The following is a 17,591-nucleotide window of genomic DNA, read 5'->3' as shown; positions in this document are numbered from 1 at the left end:
TCCAGAGTCTGTATTTTAAAAAATCTGTATTATTTAAATACAATTAGGCTGAGTGATAAGTTAAACATATAAGAATAAACAAAGGCAAAGTCATAGCTCTTAACACAGTAATTTCTTCAATGAAGCGTTTAAAATATCAAGAGTCATTTTTGTTTTAATCTTATAAAGAAACTGAGAATGTCATAAGAAAAAAATTACCGGCATCTTGGCAAATTCAAATAAGCAAAACTGTTGTTTTAATAGCAAATGAATGTCCACATCTTAAAGAGACAGTTATCAAAAATTTTGAACAGTATGCCTAAAGCAAAGTTTTTATTAAAATAAAGCTAAACGGTATCTTAAATTTTCACTCGACATGTCCCTTCTAGTGGCTGCGGAATTTCATTCTCAGTAGTTCACAATTTATTGCCTAGAAAAAGATCTCAGTGTTCTGTGATCATTTATCTCAAGGTTTAACAGCCTTTGTTTCAGGACATTCTTTCTCCTATGTGCCCTAATTTGCTGTTTGAGCCACTCTCCTGCTGATGCATCTCCAGTGGCAATAAAGAACATCTGGTCATTATCTTCTGCAAAACAACACTTCATCTTCATGACTCTCTCCACATCTCCTCTTGTTCAAGCATAATTATCCCATTCAGTCAGCTCCCACTTTAATCAAAACCAGTAAGCTTACTGAGTTTATGTGTCTGTTTTTCTTGCCTGCTTATTTTCTCCTGTATGGGCCAGGAACAGGTTATCGAGGAAAATGTTTCCTACATAAATGCTCCCCTCATTTCTGTCCCACTTTTAAACTTCGAGCACACCACCAACTACGGTGTCCCTAAATGACATGGCTTCAGACTTGCCTTCCTCCCCACCAAGAGAGTCAGAATGTCTGAGGACTGAGTTCCACAGTCTTCATTTTTACCAAACACCGCAAGTGATTCTGAGACAGGTGGCTAACACCTATCTTTGAGGAACCTTGGACTGGAAATGGAACGTCAGGCCTCTGAGTAGATAACAGCATCAAGTAGCTGCCTGGGTCTTTAAGCCTTTAGGTTTTAGACCATTTGTTCAGGCCTCAACCTGAACCCTGGGAAAGGCAATGTCACAGGTATACATTTCCATCTTTTATTTCCTTTAGAAATAAGAATCCAACCTATACTGAATCTTCCACTCAAACCTGCAGTTTCAGATATACCTAGGTTCTGATGAAATCACTAGTTTCAGAAGATCTCAATTCCAATTAACTAGCCACTAATTAATTGATTTTTTAAAATTTCTTTAAAAGAACCTGGAATATTCAAGTCAAGTTGATAGCAGATGTTTAACATAAATCTTGTTATTTCTTCTTCCCCTCCGCCTCAATTCTGTTGCGAGATTAGAATGGGACACTATTAGAATGTAAACAGGAAGGGAGGAGGGGGAGGTATTTAATTAATTAAATATGGCAAGGACAGGTCATCTCTGAATGATTTCCGAATTTCCTCTCATACCTCTAGCTGAATAGCTCACAACCAGAGACTGTATTCTCAGTAGAACCTGTGCAAAACTGAAATAAAAGAAGCATTACCATATAGTTCCTAAATAAAATAAGCTAATGTTTAAATCCCTCAATTTGCTTCCTCCTAGGAACTCCACTTTCAATGTGTTGTCCACTGATCCATGTGGAGTTAATAGTCTACTTAAATCTCTAAGTAGGAACTGTGTGATGTACCTGTCTGCTGGAAAGTGAGAAGAAAACAAAACATAAAATTCAAAATGCAATGTCTGATATAGAGCACTGGAGAAAGGACAAGAATACTTAATTTTTCTAATCCCAAATTACTCTATTATGACGCCACACAGTGCACACCTGAGAGGTGCCCAGCACCCTACATGAGTATATGTCTGAGGACCAACTTCCATGCTAACCCACGGCCTTTGTGACTAAATATGCTTTTCTTCTATTAGCATCCAACATACATACTCATCGCCCAAATAAGAAAAATCATTTATTTGCCCAGGACATTTTTAGAAAGTGGAATTTTTATAAATTGGGCCACATTATACATACAAATGTGAGGAAAATCAATCATGAAATATGAAAAGGCTCATTTATTAACCGAATCTGATCTGGAAAATAGCGTAAGACAATTGTAAAACAGAATGGTTCACCAAAATTTGTACTAAAACTCATTTGAGCATCTTTACAACTTAAGGCATTTATTTGTCCCATAAACTCAATTCAACAAAACTGAGTTTAGTGCTTAACTTATACAGGGTGGGCAAAAGTAGGTTTACAGTTGTAATACAAATAAATAATACAATAATTAGTTAATAATAATACAAGCATAAACTCTGTTTTGTGTACTTAAAACTATAAACCTACTTTGCCCACCCCTGTGTATGACGACATGCTCTGTTAGGAGTGCAGATGTAAATAATACACATCGCCAAACACAAAGAGCTCAAGGCCAAGAAGAGAACTTTTATCATAAGCTTAACAGCATAGAATTCTCCTTCCCAGCAGTAATTTTTTTTGTACCAAAAACACCCCACAAATATTTCAACAAAATACTAAGAGTTTAAAAGAGAAATTAAAAACCATTCCCAGATTAAGGTTACATCACAATCCTTTAGGACATAACATTTTATTTAACCATATGTAGTTTTCACTTGAATTACGTCAATACTACTTCTTACTCAACCATAAAAAAAATCACATGAATATGCACTTAACCAATTTCACAGTACTAAGAGCAAGTCAAGTCTAAACCATGGTTTTCACTTATTTTTAAGCAGCAGAGGTAGGTCCTCTCCCTTATAGTTTTTCAAATAAAATATTAAGTAGAATTCTGACATAACAAAAAGATAAAAAGTTTGTGCTCTGCCTTCTGAAACAGAGGTGAAGAGCCCAAAGTTCTCCGTTTTGTCTCAGTGACCTGAGTGACCTCTTTAGAATTCTGGGGCTCTGAGGAAAAGAGCTTGAAAATCCCACTGAGGCACCCAACTGGAAATCAGGATATGATATTAATACCCTCCCCATGAGCTCTCACCAGTTCCAGGACTTGGTGGGGCTATGCCTGCAGGTCAGTAATCATTAGGGACAGTTGCAAGAGGCAGAGAAATCATAGCCTCTCTTCCAAACAGAACAGAATTGAAAAAAAATCTGTTACCAGGATCTCTAAGGCTGGTAATAAGTCATGAGCATATATTTTGTATATGCACAGGTACAGTTACAGTCTTCATAAGTAACACTATTAAATCACATTTGAACTGTGAATACCTATACATTAAATATAAAAATGTTGATGTTTTAAATTTATCATGACGTAAAGGTATTTCACAATATATTCTGAACCAAGCACACTTTTCCTCAAATGCACGGTAATGTCATATTACTCATGAGAAAATTTACGTCACCTTCCATCTGGGTTTACAGTCTTTGGGTCTCCAGTGTCCTCCTGGTTCAATATCTAAATCCTTGGAGAAGAGTTGATGAATTTCATCAAAACTGACTTCACTTACATTGACATTGAGAAATCCCCCTAGAAGTTCAAAAACATGAAGAACGGTTTTAATATTTTTTGCCTCAAAGATGAAGACAAGTTAACAATCAGTAGGGTTACTTGGCATAACTTAGTTGCTAGAACAGTATTGTTTGTTCCTGCTATCACCACCTAACTGATAATGTCAACCCCTTTCAATTTTAGTTTGGATGATAAATTATATTTATCTATTATTACCTTTAGTAAATCAACCAAAAAAAATTAAATTGCTTAAACTTTTTAGTTTTGAGTAATGAATATTTTAATATTCTTTGGGAAATGTTTGCATGTCATTACAACTCAGCACATCATTGCGATTTAACAGCTATTCAAGTATTTTAAAACTATTTTTAAACATAATCAACAAAGGGGACAGGAGAGCACAGTACAAAAGAGTTAATTAAGCAGTTAGATTGACCTGGAGCTGAATCCCACCTTCTGTCAATTGGAGAAATTACTTAACTTCTCTGTGCTGCAGTTTCCCCATCAGTAAAAGGCGATGGTAACAATGCCTGCCTGCCAAAGCGGTCGTATCCATTAGGTGACATAGTGTGTGTGAAAGATCAAGTACAATGTCAGCACCAAAGTATACACACAATAAATGTCAGCTACTGTTAGCTGCATCCAGTTTACTGACATTGAAGAGAAAGAAATCTGCAAACACAATCCTACAAATTTATTTTGAGCACTACCACTTACCCCCTTGATATGCAAAACTGAAAAAAACCATGGACTTCTAAGATATTCCTGGTTTACTAGGCACTCACTCTCCAAATTAACAAGTAAGCATATGACATTGCGGAAGGTATTTTTACTAATAGGTTTTCTAATGTATACCATTGAAATAGGAATGGATCTTGGATAGAAAATCATTTCCATTCACTTAATTAAAAACAAAATAAAGAACTAACAGAACTAAGTGCTTTCTAGCCTTCTCATCTCATAAAACAGAAACCAACAGATGTTGAAGTTTCCCATTTCAAGTCTGCTGAGCCTCAGTGGCCATGATTTCACAATATAAAACATTCAGTTCCTCTCGAGGGAGCCCCTTTCCTCACTTCTGCTATTCTAGATTCTGTAAGGCTGCCACAGCTGCCTCTCTTCCCATCCCTTCATCAGTAGATTCCAGGAAGCACTGAGGCATGCTAAAAAGAAGTGTTTTAAAATGCAAATACCTGTTTCACAGAATAAGCTAGGCAAAAATTGGCAATCTTCTATCTGCCCGTTCTGCTTACAATGTCTGCGGTCTTTTATAACAAAATACTGGCCCTTTAGTGTAACAAGATATGCAAATCTTAGGGGCTAATCTTCGAAAGATCAGATTTACCTATGAACTTGCAGAAAAACAGTGGGTCAAATGTAAGAGTGATCAGTCACTGTAAGTACAGACTATCATGACTCAGCTGACAAAACAAAGCCTAGCACTGCAATCAAGTGAAATTCACACAAATAAGTCTGATGCATTTAATGGTATGTGTGATTGCTAAAATGACAGCAATTAGGCTAAATAATAAGCAGTTCATATAAGTAACTGAAGTTGGTATTCTTTACGCACTGTTAAACCATTTTTTCTCCCCCTTTATCCAACTTTATTGCTTCAACAGCTGTAATCATCATTACTGTTAGGAGTTTCTCCAGTATCATTTGCAGTTGAATTTTCATCTTGAACACACATGTGCTGGCAAATGAAGAGGCAGGCCTTATATGTTTCTCCTCAATGAACAAGGCCTCCTGTGTCCACCACTTATTCCTGACTGTCCCCCCACCCACATTCCTCAGAGTCCCTTAGCAGCTTTCCTATGTGCTTATTGTTCTTTGCTCTGCAATCCTAGTAATTTGCTGGCTGAAGGCCCAAAATGACCCAGTGGCATGAGGTTGTCATGCCAGAGGTAATAGCAACGTCACTGTTTTTTTTCCTAGGTGGGGGGAATGGGCCTTCAGGACAGGCACTGACAGCACTGGGAACAATCAGAAAGAAAGAGAAAAGAAAGAATAAACACTAAGGGGGGGGGGGGGGGATTGTCTTAAGGTGAAGATCCTGTTCACAGGAAGGGGAGGGAAAGAGCATATTATAGAATGTGGCCAGGAAGAGGCACTGAGCAGATGACATGGTTTCCAAACTGGCCCCAGTAGAATCTCTCAAGATGAGCCTGTGGTCAGGAGAGTGAGGGCTTGGGGTACCTCCCTGTATCCCCTTTACATGTGGGGCTTCCCCTTTAGATTTCACCCCAGAAAGCGTTCCAGTGTTTAAAGCCAGGAGAGGATACAGCCTTCTTTATTGTAAGAAGTGAGCAATCAGCCAGGCCAGCCCCTTTATTGCAACCTGCTAAGATGTCAAGGGCAACTGAAGTGCAAGGATCCAGAGCTCCACAGACAACTCCCAGCCTTCACTCCACCTGTGCTAAATCTGAGGCTTTCCAGTGAGAACATGTGTACTCTTTCTGCAATTAGAGATTAAAAGGTCAAAAATAAATATACTGGCTGAAATCCATACCCAAGAGGGTAATCTATCAGCACATAAATGTAAACAATGTAATTTATCAAATTCTCACTATTTGGAAGGTGGTACTAGAGATAGAAAGGAAAGAGCAAGAGAACTGGGAGCCCAAAGAAAGGAGGGCTGTCAGTTAACTAGCAGGTAAAATGGGAAAACGAAGGTATCTAAAGCCTAATTCTGGAAACTTGGGTTCATCCTCAGGGTTTCAAATGTACACAGTCCAAAGATCTGAAACAGTGTCAGAAAAAACCTGAATTTCCTCTAGAAATATCCCTTTGGGTGAATTCCTCTCCAAAGTTGTAAAACAATTTTTATGATAAGATGTCACCCTTCTCTCCTCCTCCCTCTGGGCTGCCGTCTAAGTTCAGCTCTGAGACTGACCAGTTACACCAATCATCTTGCCCCTAACCCCCTACTTCCCCCTTTGGAGCCAAATGGGAGCCAAACTGCCCATTTCCAATGCTTTACTCAGGCTTCTCTACTTATGAAATTTTATAACCTCTGCTCATACAAATGATTTCCTACTTAACCATTCTTGAAGTAACCAAATCTGAGTATTCTAAACATAAATAGAGCAGTTTTAAGTCACACAGCCCCAGTGACATGCACAACAGCTGGAGAATGAATGAATGGATGGATGAATGAATGAATGAATGAATGAATGAATGAATGGGAGTGGCAAAGCTGGCCATGTCCAGTCCTGTCTTTCTCACTTCTCTCTCTGCTCCTTCCTACCTGCATTTCTACTCCTTGGCTTAAAGGTGCTAAAAAGCCTTTAAGACATTTGTGCAAAAGGAGTCTCATGGGTTGATGACCTAAAATAACAGCCTCCTGTACAGCACAAGTTCTTGACTGATAATCTTGGCCACAATACAGTTTTTAACACCTGTTTTCCTCCTGCTTACTGTTCTCTCTTGCTGTATACTCTGAATGACTAACTGTAACCTCTATTTAGTAGTCTTTGCTTTCTGTCCCAGTTTTGCCTTGTAATCCACCCAATAAACCTTTGGTCCACCCCTAAAGGCCTCATACCTCCGTCAGATGCTTCCAAATTGTCTTTCTAGTCCCTGACTTCATAAACTGACAACCTCCTTTAAAGTCAGAATCCACAACCACTACAACTATACCTTCTCAACTCTGAGACACTTTCATTCACGGTTTAGCATTCTGAAACAGGGACAGACCTACTCTGATGTGTGCATTTAATGTACTGCCTCTTTCTTGTGCCCCAAAAGCCAAAGATGCATCTTGTGAAGAAAATATGGTATATCATATACTCCTCCTGCCTTTTCAAATGTGTTTTCTGAAACCATTCAATTGCCAAGAAATTTCCATATACTCTATCTCAATGTTTTTTCTAGAATACCATCCCCCACTGCTGATCTTAAGTGAACCAGTGTGTTCTTCCTTTCAAATTATGCTAAGTCTCACTTTCCTATGTCTATAATCTTGAAGCCAGACATAAAGGAAAGTATTCTGCAAACTCAAACCTACACCTTACAAAAAGTCACTTACTTCCTTCTTTCATAAATTTACCTCCCTTTAAGTTCATGACTCTTAGCCATACCACCTTCAATATCCAGCCACATTCACTGACAGGTGCTGGCCCCACCCTGTACATCATCCTGTGCACCCAGCTCTGTATGCACAAGCTGAGAGCATCGATGCCACTTAGAACTGATGGGCAGTGTCAGAGCTGAAAGCCTGTAAGCTCTGGCTTAAAGCTCTCTCTGCTATATCCCCATTTTCCTGTCTATCCAGTCTCCTAATAAAGCAGTTCGCTAATTTTGGTGGTGTGGCTGAGAATCACCAGGCATGCCAGTTTAGAATGAAGGTTACTGGCCCCATTCTCAACGCTCCTGAGTCAGTAGAAGCCCACAGGTCAGATTTGTGGCCACCCAGCTTTATCTGAACACATTTCAGCTGTTTAAACTGCCCACCATTGAGTCCTGCCTCCCAGAGGAGGAAGCTAGAACCCACTCTCCCAACCTGTGCAGCGGACAGGAGCAGTCCCATGACCACATACACTGCAGGAGACTCTGAAGTAGAAGTAAACAATGTGAGGTGATGGGCGCTCTGCAAAACTATCTTTCCATAGAAGTGGTAGCAGAAGCTTCAGGCTTTAGGAGTGGCACCTCTGGTCTCCAGACCTGAGCACTGCTGCTGGTAGGAGCTGCGATCTCTGCCAAGCGGCGGCAGGAGATTCTTAGGAGAGTGGTCTAGGCCTTGTTTTGGCTGTTCAACCTCTGAAACTACTTCTGTGGCCACCCAGGGTTTCTGAGGGCTGCCTAATATCATTTCACAATTCCCTCTCCTCCTAAACTGAAGCAAGTTTTATTCCATGGTTTGTTATCAAGAAATCTGACTTGAGCTGTGGATCTGGGATTTTGCTTAGAGACCTCTGTTTTCAACCAGCATCCCAGCTGATTCTGGTACAGACCATCCCTGGACTACACTTAGAGAAACACAGCCCCACACACTTCACCCAATTGTAGTGCCTTGCAATGGACTGAAAGTGCCCAAAAATCTGTATGCTGAACTCCTAACCCCCAATGTGATGGTATTAGCAGGTGGGGCCTCAGGGAAGTATGTGAGTCTTGAGGGCATAGCCCTCATAAATGGGATTAGTGCCCTTATTAAGGAGATCTGAGAGAGATCTTTGCCCCTTCCACCATGTGAGGACGCAGTGAAAGGAAGACCATCTATGAATGAGGAAGAGGGCCTTCATCAGATGCTAAATCTGCTGGCACCTAAGCAATCCAGTCTATAGCAGTTTTGTTTTTAGCAACCCAGACGACTAAGACACACCTATACACCCTCACACACACTCCTGTTTCCTCCCCACTCCTGACCTGCCACGCCTGGCCCACAATTTTCCACATTTGAATTCTCCACCCAAAAATACACCACTGAAGAAAATCACGTAAGTACATAGATTAATCCCATAATTTAGGTGACAGTATCTAATATGTTGCCTTGAACATAGTAAGCTTTCAACAAAAACACTTGTCACATTATTTGTGCATTCTGAGCCCACAGGGGTGGCGGAGGCGCCCTCTTGGCTAGTCATCTTTTAATTCATGATTAGTTGAATCCACTTCTCATTCCCTACAACTTTTAAATATTTTCTCCTTCCTTTCAAGAGGCATGGTCCTTCTTGGTCACCCCCTCTTTGTACATGGCCTCATACTTTTTTAGAAACATAAAAGCAGCAGGCATGAACCTGCTCAATTTTCTCCACCTCATCTCCAAATAAATATACTCTTGCCTCAGAATAGATGGTGTTCCTACTACTTTTCAAAGCTTATTCTTCAACCTGAGCATATTTCTGTTTCCTGTCACTTTCTCCAGATGTACTGGAGATGTGGCTCCATGGATATTTCCCTTATGTCCCCTCTTAATCCCATGTCTTGTCTCTCCATAGTTTCTTTCCATAATGCCTAATACTCAAGCCCATCTCTTCCTAAATTGGTCTTCCCGTAATCCCACCTCTTCCAGATTCCCTACCCCCATTCTCCTTCCTTTTCCCACCAAACTCTTTTTGTAACCAATTAGTTTTTACATACATCGGAGTCACTTCTCAGGACAGTGTATTTTGCTTCTTACCTCACCATTGCACTGAGATTGTGCTAGCTGTGGTCCCCATTAATTTTCTACGTGCCAAATTCAATGGCTTTTCAGTCGCTCATTCTACCTGCTTTCTTTGAGATAAATGACAAGATGGAACACTGTCTCCTTGGAATGTTTTCCTCATTGGCTTCTGGGACAATGTTCTCTGATTCTCTTATCTCTCTGACTGATGTCCCCCAGGGAACAACTCTTAGCCTTCTTCCTGTCTCACTTCCTCTTATTTCCAGCCCAGACCTCTCTGATGAAACTCAGAGCTCAAGTTAACTCTCTTGAGCTTTAAACAAAACAGGCCCAACACTGAACTCATCAACTTCCTCGTTCTCCAAATGTGACGCTTATCCTGCATTCCTTGTTTCAGTTCATGGCCACCAAGCCAGAAACCTGGAAATGAACCCTGATCCCTCAGCTGGTCACCACATCTGGCCAATAGCACACTTACAGCGTCTCTTTAGTGCCTCCTCCTCTCTCCAATGCCACTGCCTTGGCATATGCCCTTAGCACTCCTCTTGGCCCCCTATCATAAGTTCCTCATGGGTCTTCCAGGTTCCAGTATTTTCCCATTTGCATCCATTTTTCAACTTTTCATAAGAAGTACCACCTTTCTCAAGTATCATCCTAATCTCACCATTCGTCCACCTAAAGCAAATGAATGTTACATTCTCTAAAGCAGTGTTTTTGTTTGTTTATTATTTTTTCCCCTGGACCTTTGAAAGTTCTGCACCTTCACCTTAGCAAGTTGAAGGCAAGACCGTAACTCAACCGGTTGCATACACACTTGGGGGCTCCGCTCCCTTTGAAGCCCATCCCATGGATGCCTAGGGATTCATGGAACCCACGAAGCCCTCAGACTCCTTCGTTCTTTACACAAGGCCCTCGCCTTATTTCCCACACATCCCACCACACACCCACCACCGTCACAGGGGACCACTCTCCATTCCTGGAACACAGCCTCATGTGCTCTGACACCGTTCCCCTGGCCCACTTCCAGTGGCCTCTCTCTATGAAATGTTCTCTATCTCCCTTTCCTCACATAATAATCCTTTGGTAGCAGTCAGCACACTGCCTTTCTCTGAGTACATTCTCTGCCCTAGCTGGTGTACACGAGGTCACATTTAGCTTTATTTCTCCTTCTGTACCTATGAACAGCAGAGCCTGTTGCGTGTGCAGCGGCTGTTCAACAATTGCTTGTTTAAAGTGGCTCGCATCTCTCCTGTCTACAATAACTATATACACGATGGTTTGTTACATTAACTATTATTTGAGCTTTCCTGAAGTTGATCTAACCTTTTCCCTCTTTGCCCATTTTCATTTGAATTGTTTAAACTCATCTCAAAAAGTCCTTGTAGCTTTTGTTATGTTGAAAAGGCTAGCAACTATAGAAGTTTAATCCATAAAAGGATTAATCCATAAAAGGAGCTATTCCACAAACAGTAAGGACAGAAAATAAAAGCCACTGCAAATGTATTCCACTGGAATAGGAATTAAAAGATAGGAAAACTGCAGGTAAGTCGATCTTCATTTTAATGCAAAGTGCAGAACTGACATTTTCCATCTCTGCCTCACCCAGAAAAAGCAAAACATCCATGCTAAGCATTCACTGCCTGTTAGCTCTAAATAAAGTGAAATTTCTATTTCACTTTGTGAGCACAGAGTTTCACATAAATTTAATAAAACAAAAAGTGTATTTGCCATCTAGAGAATCTATAAGTACTAACAGTAACAAAAAAGTATTCACTCAGATTGTATAAATAATCACATTAAAATAGATTGTATGGTGTAACTGACTGAACATAAAATATTGCTGATCTCCGTGAAGTCAATTTTATCTGAATTCCTATTGGAAATTTCAGATTTTATCTTTATGCTAATCCAGTGCTAGTGGTCTCATTGCTACACTAGAGAAAAATAAAAAAGAAGTTACAGTTAGATCATCAAACACACCAGTTTTAAGCCTTAACTTCACTTATGGTGATTGTAAGAAAATGAAGTATCATTCACGCTTGAATGGTTTTCATCTAAGTAGATCTCATTCTTACGCAGAACTTCCTTTAACTATTATCTGGGGAGATACTGCATTCATTTATCTTGTGTGACATTATAATAAGATTTTACACTCAGGAATTTTATTATGCTGGATCTATTGTCGATGGGAAATAACCTTGTTAATTAAAAAAAAATTAAGGATGCAGAGTTAACTATAAAACTCTAACTCTACACATTTCTCCTAGGTCCTTGATCACTGAACAGCCCAATTATATCATTTAAAGAAGTGAGGAGAAGGGAATATCAAATTAACTTCTGTTAGGCTTCAAGCACTGTGCTTCAATTTATCCTTGCAACACTGAAGTTGATATTGTAATCAAAGATTTTACACATAGGTATAAACTGAGGCTCCACTTCGCAAAGATTCACACGACTAGTGAAGGGGTTCCCCTGGATGGCTCATGCAAGGCTCTCTTAGCAGAAGCCTCATTATGTTGGCCGTGCCCATGGCCCCTTTCTAAGGAGTTATCTGTCCATGGCCATATTTTCTACCAAATAACCCCATCACTCTGGCCACAGCTAACTGAACAAGTGATTGGTGCTGAACTCAAAGCTGGCTGCCCATGAGGAGGCCACCTGTGAAAAGGCGGCTGGCCAAACAAGTGTGACCCTCTGGTAGAGGAATGCAAGACTGAGAAAAGCAGAGAAAAGGCACAGTAGCATCAAGAACATTCAGTGAAAAGGCAGTAAGGAGCAGCCAGGACACAATCTCTCAAGCACCGTAACAGAGGTACTTACAAGTTATGGGCCTGGAGGAGAAGGGTGCTACTAGGAAGGTCTGGCAGGCAGGTGCTTCTAAAGAGAGTTTAATTAGTACTCACAAAGCACTAATTAAGAAAATGGCAACTAAACAAAAAATGGAAAGATCTTCTAAAAACTATAAGCCCTTGAATATGCAAATTATGAAAGTGAAATTATTGTAATCAATATTTCAACAGAACATTACTCAGTGCTTTCACTTCTGCACAGAAAAACATTAATTTTTAGAAAACTAAGGCTGCAATAACAAAGTAAGGAGACAGTAAGATTAGAATCAACTGAGAATTTTTTTTTTTTTTAAACAGAAATACCCAGGCCCCATATCAGATCAATAAAGTCAGAAACTTAGGGGTCAGGCCCAAGAATTATAAAAGCTCCCCAGGCTATGTGCAACCAGAAATAAGATCCACTCACTACTCTAGATCAGTGGGTCTCAAAATGTGGCCCACGGATCACTAGTATCAGGGTCAGCTAGGAACCAGTTAGAAATGAAATCTCCACACCGGCTCAATCTGAAACTGACGGTAGGGTTCAGCAGTCTGTGTTTTATAGGACCACCTAGGTGATTGTGACACATGCCAAAGTTTGAGAACCACAGTCTTAGATGATATTAAAAGACAAATCTTTCTTTTTATTGTAAATACATATATAACATCTATGAACTACAAATTGAAAAGAATCCTACAAATAGGGCAGGAAAAGGCTAATTTCTTCAGTAAAGAAAACTCAGGTAAAGACACACAAAAACACACTTAGATACTGAGGAACATTAGAACACAATGATAAATAAGTAATTCAAAAAGATGTTTATTTATATTTTAATTATATAAAAATCAAGATATAAACTTAAATGTATAAAGTATATTTAAAGTGGAGGGAATAAAAAGGGAAAAAAATGCCAAAATAATAGCCATGTGGCTTATGAGTGATCATGTTTTTTTAATAGTGATAATGTGTTATCTTTATAATTTTGAAAATATATATGCTTAAAATACAGTATCTTGATCCCTATCTCATACTATACACAAAAGTTAAAAATGAAATTGTAAAATTATTAGAAGGAAATAAAGGAGAGCATTTTCATGGCATTGGGATACAGAAAGCTTTCTTAACACAAAAAAGCAAAAACCTTAAAGTGATTGATACACTTGAAAGCATCATAATTTTAAACTGCTGTAAAATAAACTTCATAAACAAAATTTTAAAAAACGCAGGGCCTGTGAAAGATATTACAACATATATAGCAGACAACAGGTCACTCCCAGAACATATATAAAAAACTCCCATTGATCAATACAAAAGTCTCATTAACCAATAAGGGAATGATAAAATATGTGACTGGGAGAAAATTCAAAATCACTCATAAACACATGACAAGTTACTTGAGCTGACCAGTTTTGAGGAAAGTAAAAGTTGAAACAATGAGATGTAATTTTTATCTATCATATTAGCAAAAATTTAGAAGTCCATCAATATCAAAGTGGGACCGGCCAGCATGGCTCAGTGGTTGAGCATCAACCCATGAACCAAGAGGTCACCGGTTCAATTCCCAGTCAGGGCACATGCCTGGGTTGTGGGCTCAATCCCCAGTAGGGGGCGTGCCAGAGGCAGCTGATCAATGTTTCTCTCTATCCCTCTCCCTTCCTCTCTCTCTAAAATTAATAAAAACATATTTCAAAAACTAAATCAAAGTGGTACTTTCATGCTTTGGTGCTGGGGATGTTAACTGGTACAGCTGCTTTGGCACACAACCAAGCCAGGCTACCCAGCAATCTCACTTCTGGATATGAACCTTCAAGCATATACAACACACATGTGCACACAGAAATATGCACTCTGTTGTTCCTTACAGCATTGCTTTGTGAGAGCAAAAGCTGGAAACAAACTAAATTTTCAAGCTAAAAGGTAAATGAAATCTGGTACATTTATTCAAAGACATACTATACAATAGTTAAGGAAAATAAGAGAGATCTACATGGATCCACATGGATAGTTCTCAAAAATCGTTAAAAAAAGCAACTGACAGAATGAAATGTAATTTAAGATCATTTATATAAATTCTTAAAAACCTTTGAAACATTTTAATTTTCTATCAGCCATCTATCTTTATAAAAAGTCATTTTAGCCCTGGCTGGTGTGGCTCAGTTGGTTGGAGGTCATTACATAAGCCAAAAAGGAGGGGGTTCGATTCCAGGTCAGGGCACGGACTAGGTTGCAGGTTCGATCACAGGTTGGTGGCGCATACGGGAAGCAACCCGTAGATGTTTCTCTCACACAGTGATGTTTCTCTCTTTCTCTCTCCCTTCCTCTCTCTCTAAAATCAACAAACATATCCTCGGGTGAGGAGTTTAAAAAAGTAATTTTAAAATAAGCTGTAAGAATACACATCAAACCCACAATAGAGGTTACTTCTGAGTAAGGGATAAGCTTTTTCTTTCTCTTTTCAATCCCCCTCCCTCTCCAAAAAAATCCTTGGGGGGAAAAAAAAATCAAATATGCTACATAGTGTGAGCATTAGCACCCATAATAATGATCTGAGCCTGGTGTACTCAAATCATGTGATTTTTATTACTTTATTATAATACAAGCAAACAGTTAAGTCAAAATTAGATGACACTTACGCATGTAAGGCAGTTTTTCTGGGCAGGGGAGGTATGGTGAATATGTGAAGTTTTCCGGAAGATATGTTGTTGTTTGAACAAGATAATCACTTGAATTATTGCCTTCAGGATAATCTTGGAGAGAGAGAAAAAAGTTAAAACCAAAAAAATTGCCTTTTGCTTTGCTTCTAGTATGAAATATGTCCCTGTTACTGTGAGAAGATCTGCAATACACAATCTACACAAATACTTATAAGGAATTACCTATAAAGGATTAGCAAAAAGCAAAATGCAGTTGCCATGGCTACTCTCCCATTTATCATTTACTGCTGCCAGAATGGACCTCTCGGCAAGATTTCCCAAGGGAACCCTAGGACAAGTCCAGAGAGCAGCCTGGCCTCACCCGTGCACACACACACAGCAGGCCCATTTGCAACCACATGAGAACACCTGCTCCCATTCCTCCCCTGGCTGACCCAGATCAAAAGGACATATGACAGTACACCAGGGACTCAGGGAATCCTCTCCACTACAACAGTAGGGTGTTCAGGACGACCACACAGACACAGCACTGCTGCTAGCATCCACAGAACACAGGGGTGGGTGGAATGCTTTCTCACCACCCCACACTTAGGAATCTGAAATTTACCCGCTCGACTTATTTCTGTAACACAGCTCATTTTAAATCTTTAAATTAGTCATTTCCAACCCGTGGGCTGCACTCCCTGGGGAGCCTGGGAACTGTTATTACATTAGGTCCATTATCTTTAGATTCAGCCAGCTATAAAGCATAGAGGGAACTGGTTTAGATCCCCGAAGTCAAATGCTGAGTTCAAATCCTTGATCCCTTAAATCTGTTGATGCTAGTTCTGTGACCCAACATACGGTCTATCCTTGAGAATATGTGCCCTGGAGAAGAGTGTATAATTGATGTTCTGGGATGAAAGGCTCTGTAAATGTCAAGGATGTCCATTTGGTCTAGCATATCATTTAAGGCCGACATTTCTTTATTGATTTTCTGTTTGGTTGATCTGTCTAGAGCTGTCAATGGAGCATTAAGGTCCTCAACTATGATTGTGTTTTTATCTTTTTCTCCCTTTAGTTCTGTGAGTAGATGTTTTATATATTTCGGTGCTCCCTGGTTGGATGCATATATATTAAGAAGTGTTTTTCTTGGGGGGGGGTGGCTTTTCACTTTATTTTATTTTTGTTCAAAATATTACAGATGTCCCTTTTTCTCCCCAGTGACCTATTCCACCCCGCCCCACCCCCCTCTCCAGTCCCTCTCCACACCATGTTTTCTTGATGGAGTGTCCCCTTTATCATTATAAAGTGTTCATCTTTGTCTCTTATTATCTTTGTTGTCTTGACATCTATTTTGTCAGATATAAGTATGGCTACACCTGCTTTTCAGCGGATGTAATTTGCTTGGAGAATCATTTTGTGGAAGGTGAAGGGGATCTTAACATATGGTGATGGGAGAAGATATGACTTTGGGTGGTGGGCATGCAGAGCAAAATACAGATCTTGTAACATAGAAACCCACACCTGAAACCCATGTTCATATCAACCATTGTCATCCTAATAAATTTAATATAAAGTGTTAAAAAAAAAACAAAAAAAAATCCTTGCTCCCAACACACACTAACCTTGTGGTCCAGGGTAAAATAATGTGGTTTCTCCTGTGTGCCACCTCATGCAGTCATTTTCAGATTTCAGTAAGATAAATATATCAAGTGCTAGGGCAATCCCTTGCCCATATACATATTCAATAACTGTAGCTGTGAGCAACTGGTTTAGAGATGAGCACCTGACCCAATCTGGGACAGTCAGAGCCTTAGGAGTTTTGTACGTGGAGCCAAAGAGATCACATTTCAGTCCCTTTCTGGAACAAAGGGTCTGCCTCCAGTTCCCTGCTATGTGAGAGGAAGTCGGTCTAAGAGGATGAGGCTAACATGCAGTGGGTAAAAGATGAGAGGTGGAAACAGCCCATGAAACTACTCTGACTCCTGGACCCACAGAAAATGAAGCTCTAGCAGACACTTCTGGAAAACGTGGAGAAGCTCTTTCAATCTTTAGTGATCTGCTCTGATGAGAGTAAGAGTCCTATCCAAACTGGCCTCCATGAAAAGAGATAGGAAAGAGAACAGGCACTTGACTTAAAAGAGAGGCCTGTCTGTCAGTGACCAGCAAGCGGAAAAGCCTGAAGGTCAAAATCATATACCTTGTTGAATGGTATACAAGCCAACCCCTCACTGTGGAAAAATGGACGATTCCTGGAAACTAAGTATGAAGTACATATGTGAAAAGAGTCAAAGAAAACTAAACGCCTCTCTGTATACCTTTGCCTAACATAAATATTCACTTATCATCAAAATGGAATCACCAGGGATGCAGCCTGGGAGCCAGGATGGCACTCAGAGCAAAGAGACTCTGCCCACCTCCAGGTCCACTTGCTGGAAGGGGCCCTGCAGAGGCTGCTAAGCAGAGGTTTGTGGGGATCCGGTACCGAGGAAGAGACAGAAGCTGGAGCAGAAGGTCCATTTTAAAGGA

At 39.9% G+C, this 17,591-nt stretch overlaps 1 protein-coding gene across 2 annotated transcripts in view; it reads right to left on the bottom strand.

The window, feature by feature from the left end:
* The window catches only part of B4GALT6 (beta-1,4-galactosyltransferase 6), a 55,252-nt gene that overhangs the window by 13,226 nt on the left and 24,435 nt on the right, over positions 1-17,591 (bottom strand). For both annotated transcript variants that reach the window (XM_081149561.1, XM_081149562.1), the window contains 2 exons: positions 15,060-15,173; positions 3,385-3,509 (listed from right to left, as the gene is read on the bottom strand). In XM_081149561.1, the coding sequence (XP_081005687.1) occupies positions 3,385-3,509; positions 15,060-15,173 (239 nt within the window). The remainder of the gene's footprint in view (positions 1-3,384; positions 3,510-15,059; positions 15,174-17,591) is intronic.

The sequence above is a fragment of the Miniopterus schreibersii genome, assembly GCF_964146895.1.
Source record: "Miniopterus schreibersii genome assembly, chromosome: 10".
Lineage (NCBI taxonomy): Eukaryota > Metazoa > Chordata > Mammalia > Chiroptera > Miniopteridae > Miniopterus > Miniopterus schreibersii.
This window is presented reverse-complemented; position numbering and strand designations above follow the sequence as displayed.